Source organism: Rutidosis leptorrhynchoides, chromosome 10 (assembly GCF_046630445.1).
Source record: "Rutidosis leptorrhynchoides isolate AG116_Rl617_1_P2 chromosome 10, CSIRO_AGI_Rlap_v1, whole genome shotgun sequence".
NCBI lineage: Eukaryota > Viridiplantae > Streptophyta > Magnoliopsida > Asterales > Asteraceae > Rutidosis > Rutidosis leptorrhynchoides.
The window spans coordinates 20329873-20334311 of NC_092342.1; the positions used below are offsets into that span (position 1 = coordinate 20329873).

At 35.1% G+C, this 4439-nt stretch overlaps 2 protein-coding genes across 2 annotated transcripts; both read right to left on the reverse strand.

The window, feature by feature from the left end:
• Nucleotides 1-646: 646 nt before the first annotated feature.
• On the reverse strand, nucleotides 647-1942 carry LOC139872840 (non-specific lipid transfer protein GPI-anchored 26-like). The gene is made up of 3 exons (XM_071860767.1): nucleotides 1627-1942; nucleotides 1456-1503; nucleotides 647-887 (listed from the first exon to the last, which is right to left on the reverse strand). The coding sequence occupies exons 1-3, from the start codon at nucleotides 1940-1942 to the stop codon at nucleotides 769-771; spliced, it is 483 nt and encodes a 160-aa protein (XP_071716868.1). The 3' UTR covers nucleotides 647-768.
• An 891-nt stretch (nucleotides 1943-2833) lies between these two features.
• On the reverse strand, nucleotides 2834-3447 carry LOC139872839 (CST complex subunit STN1). Its single transcript, XM_071860766.1, has one exon. It carries the CDS (start codon nucleotides 3359-3361, stop codon nucleotides 2855-2857), a length of 507 nt encoding a protein of 168 aa, XP_071716867.1. The 5' UTR covers nucleotides 3362-3447; the 3' UTR covers nucleotides 2834-2854.
• Nucleotides 3448-4439: the final 992 nt, after the last annotated feature.

Sequence of the window (4439 nt, forward strand, 5' to 3'; positions counted from 1 at the left end):
TCTCTCAATACCATTGGTACTGGTCTCGAATATGTAAAACGTACACTCTTGAAAAAATGTTTGTATGTGTACTACATATATTTGGTTTATCTTTTTTCTTGATTTTCTCTTCGAAAGGCAAATTATGAGTGACTTTTTGAGTTAATGTGTCACCTTGTTTCACATGGAGTAGGTATAAGATGATCACAAGTAGGGACAATATGAAAAGATAAATAATATATATATACTCCATATATTTGTTCAATTGTTAATGAGATTTGAATTAGGATTGCTTACAAAGTCTAGCGCCCAAAATAATTTATAAAACCATTAGTATCAAAATATGTAATTCCATTAGTATTAGTATCTATATAGTTTTCGTATATGATTTTCATATAAAAGTGATGGTTTATCAAAATTAGTGAAGTTTATAGTTAGTGTTACTGTTAGACAATGAAATCCGTTGGTTAGGCCCAATATATATGTGAGCTTGAGTGCCTTTTAAGGTTCTTAAGTATCTTTGTATTTATAACTACTTAATAGAGCATAATACCGACGGGGTTTCATTGTCTAATACTTATATCTTGCAAAGTATGACGTTCAATGAATAACATAAAAACCAAATTTTTATTCAATATAACGATATAAATTGTCATTCACTCCTTTTTTAAAATATAACGTAATACAGTTGTTCACAAGTATATGATCATAATCAATGCTAGACATACACACCACACTAAATAGATAAACAAACCATTAATATATAATTGCATGAAACTTCAACAGAAGTTATGCAACGGAATACGGAGAAAAGAACGTAGCTGCTAAGAGAAAAACGAAAGCAACATAAAATGGTGGATTTTTCATAGCAGCATCGGATGTTCCTGGTGTTGTCTTTGACCCGCCCCCTATAAAAAATTGACATCTTAATACCGTTAAATGATTCGCAAAGGCGAAAAGAAAGTGCTTTTCATCACGAAATAGGTATATAAAGTAACATATTCTTTACGTTCCAATTTTATTATCCAGTATTCTTTTCTAGGTTGTTTTATTGTACACTTCTACAAATATATAAGAATAATGGACACAATTCTTAACAAACCTTAATTTATGTTGTAAAACAAAATATATACTAATGTATAATATACATAAAAAGTAAATGATAAAACCGAAAAGTTAACAAAAGGTAATGAATAACACTTACATAAGTGTCCGCTTATTTTAATAGACAGTTTTAGGAAATTCCACTAAATTAATTCTCCACTAATCATAAATCTTCTTTCTCTACAATAACCTCTTTTGATTGGTTGAACTCAGATACTTAAAATGGAATATCTCAAAATAGTAATGTGAACACTTGTGTTGGGAAGCTAATGTTGGGAAGCTAAGCTAAGTTATTTCTTAGTGTGTGTGTCTTTATACAATGGGACAATAAAAAGGATACCGATAGAGTATAAGTTTTCAAGAATGGTTTACCTGAGGGAGAATTTGATGGTGCAGAACCTGTGGGTCCATTAGCACCTTCTGTTTCAAACAAATGGTACATGTTAATTTACATTTCAAAATTAAATTGGCTTAAAAGTAACTATAGGTTATAAGTAAAAAAAGGTAACGACTTATGGGAAATTATAAGAAGATTTGACGCACCATTACACCGGCTAACCGGGGGAGTTTGGATGTTGCAAGCATTAGGTAGTGCCATAGCCAAAGTTTGGTTGATGTTCAAACCAGTTGGTGCACCGCTACCATTGCCCGTGAACACACAAAGGCATTGTGGTTCAGATTGAACCACCATGGCTAGTTGTGAGCAGCAAGTGGGTGATGGAATTGTTGTGTTCCCGGATACATAGCTAAGACATGGGCTCAAGCTCACTAGCGCAGTGGTGCAACCCGATTGAGCCATTACTACCCCCCATAGCATGACCGAGACTAGACCAAATACCTCAACTCGGTTTGTAACCATTGTTCTTGGTATTTAGCCTATAATTATAGAACTGCTTCTTGATTGTGAAAGTTCTATAATGATTTTATACTATGAATTGGTAATATGGAAAATCTTATAATATTATGCGCATGAAGTACCTTGGTGACCTACTTTTGTTAATTGCTAAAAACAAGTGTAAATAAGCAAATTACAATGGTGAAATGCAATATAAAAGTAATATTATATGCATGCTCTAAAGATGATATAGTTAAAAACTTCGAAAAAGTAGGCTTAGATGATGTGTATATACAACTTATTGGGTTGAGTTGTATAGTTGACTTATTCAGTCACCAAGCCCACTTGGACTGACCCAATGGATTATTTTATTCCTTTTTTTTACGGCATATCAAATGCTCTCATTTGTCACCCACACACGCGTTAGGATAAACTTAATTTCCTACGATGTTGGCAGTACCATCGAATGTTTGGAAAAACTCCCTAGAGACCTTCCCAAATCGCAATGATGTTGGCAGTACCATCGAAGGTTGAGAACACCCTGCTTAGAGTCAGAATCGAACATTAATTGACAGTAACCCAAGTTGGATCCCACACCCATACTACTCAAGCCAAGCTTGGGTGGTATTATTTTATTCCATTACCTGCTTCAACATTTTATCCATACACTTATAACATTTTATCCATACACTTAAGCTCAATTTATAACATTTTATCCATACACTTGTGCCCAATATTACTCGCCTGCTTCAATCTAATTTGTAAGCTATAAAGCCCAAGTGATGAAATTGTAACAAAATTTCGTTCAAACGCCTAACTACACAACCCTCAATCTCAAAAACAGAATAGGAAATCATCTGACAATGATGTTTATATGATCATAAAATGCTAATGAATTGAATAATAAGTTGTACCATTAATAACATATATTCAAATTCACTCAACCATAGCATCTTTTTCATCGCTAACACGTACAACATCATAACACTTTCGAGCCAATCGCACACATTGCAACCAATGCAAAATCTCAGCATTAGGATCTCTTTCAATAAACACATCAGAAACAGTAACTTGAATTTTATTTCTATAAAACCCAACTTTCCCTCTAACCCTACCCAAACCCCCAATCTGAACCATCGTTGCAAAGTTTCGGGCCATTTGGGCAATTGATCGAACATCTGGTGGGCATCTGCGAGAATAATAAGGGGACGTGAGTTGATTAAGCCAAAGAACACACGGAATACATCCAGTACCATCGTCGATTGTGAACTTGATGTATCTATCAGGTTTGTGTTCACGGCTGGTGATAATGCCTAGGGTTTCGATACGAGATATGATATGGGTGTGTTTACGGCAAACGGTGTTTGGGTTTGAAGATGATGGTGTTAATGATAAGAAGTCGAAAGCTAATAGCTTTACGTGTGTATCGTGTAAAGATTCCATTTTGGGATGGTCGCCGGAAACTTTGGCAACCGTTGGCCGTCGATGGTGGTTGATTACGTGGAATGAATATTTGTGATATGAAAAAGTTTGGAAATGCAAGGTTGTGTTCCAATTACCAATTTTAAAATGGGTCTTCCAATCCGATCATGTTATTTAGTGATGCGTACTGTAGGTTTCTTCAATTTGTTTGTTTTTTATTTTTATTTTTATTTTTTTTTCTTTTTTTTTTTCAAGAAAGAATAAGGATTATATTAATATAAGTAACCTTTCATCGATTCGATTGATGAAAAGCTAAGACATTACAAACATTGAAAGAAACCAAAATATTCCATTGAAAACATGAAACCCTAACCTAAGGAGGCAAATAACAAATGAACTCAAGCCTAAATAAAGACTTGAAACAAAAATGAAACACCTATAAAAATCTCTGCAATTGATCAAAACATAGACTTGAAAAAAAAAACCCAAAATTGAAAGAGAAGCAATGTTGTACCATGACTACCATCGAACATAAGCAGCCAAACACCGCCTCTTCTCTAAGGAAGATCATTGAAACATACCAAATCAAAAACCATAAAATCTTGACTAATGATACCGCAACCCGCATGCGCACCTCATATATATGCGGGTGCTTACTAGTGTGCGTATGCGTGTGTTTGTGTGCGTTATGCGGTATGCGGATTCGTATCTGATGCCTTTGTTCTCGGTACAGCGATTACTTGGCTAACAAGTAAATATCTTTTCCATAATTACATCCGTGATTCGGGGGAGTTTGTTATGGAAAGGATTGCCAATATCTCGGATGGTTCTAGAATTAGGGTTTGCCTATATATACAAACCCTAACTATCATTCTAGGGATCATCACATTACGTAACTATCATCTGCCACACGCCTTACGCAATTAAGCATCATTCTTCGTCTTTTCAAGGTTAACAGGTTAGTTCTTCATTAAACTAGCACCTACAACCTTATTTGGGGCCTTCTGATCAGCGATCGCTATCAAAGGTGGACTTAATCACTTGGCCACCCCGCCGACATCATCATGTCGGCCAGGGTTATTCACGGTAGCTGGACCGG

Bases quoted from the DNA above. Each gene is read 5' to 3' on its own strand.
- LOC139872840 (XM_071860767.1), bottom strand. From the start codon at position 1,942: ATGGTTACAAACCGAGTTGAGGTATTTGGTCTAGTCTCGGTCATGCTA. The intron at 1,504-1,626 runs GTGCGTCAAATC...TGTTTGAAACAG, and splicing joins CCCGGTTAGCCGGTGTAATG to AAGGTGCTAATGGACCCACA. The intron at 888-1,455 runs GTAAACCATTCT...AATTTTTTATAG, and splicing joins ACCATCAAATTCTCCCTCAG to GGGGCGGGTCAAAGACAACA.
- LOC139872839 (XM_071860766.1), bottom strand. From the start codon at position 3,361: ATGGAATCTTTACACGATACACACGTAAAGCTATTAGCTTTCGACTTC.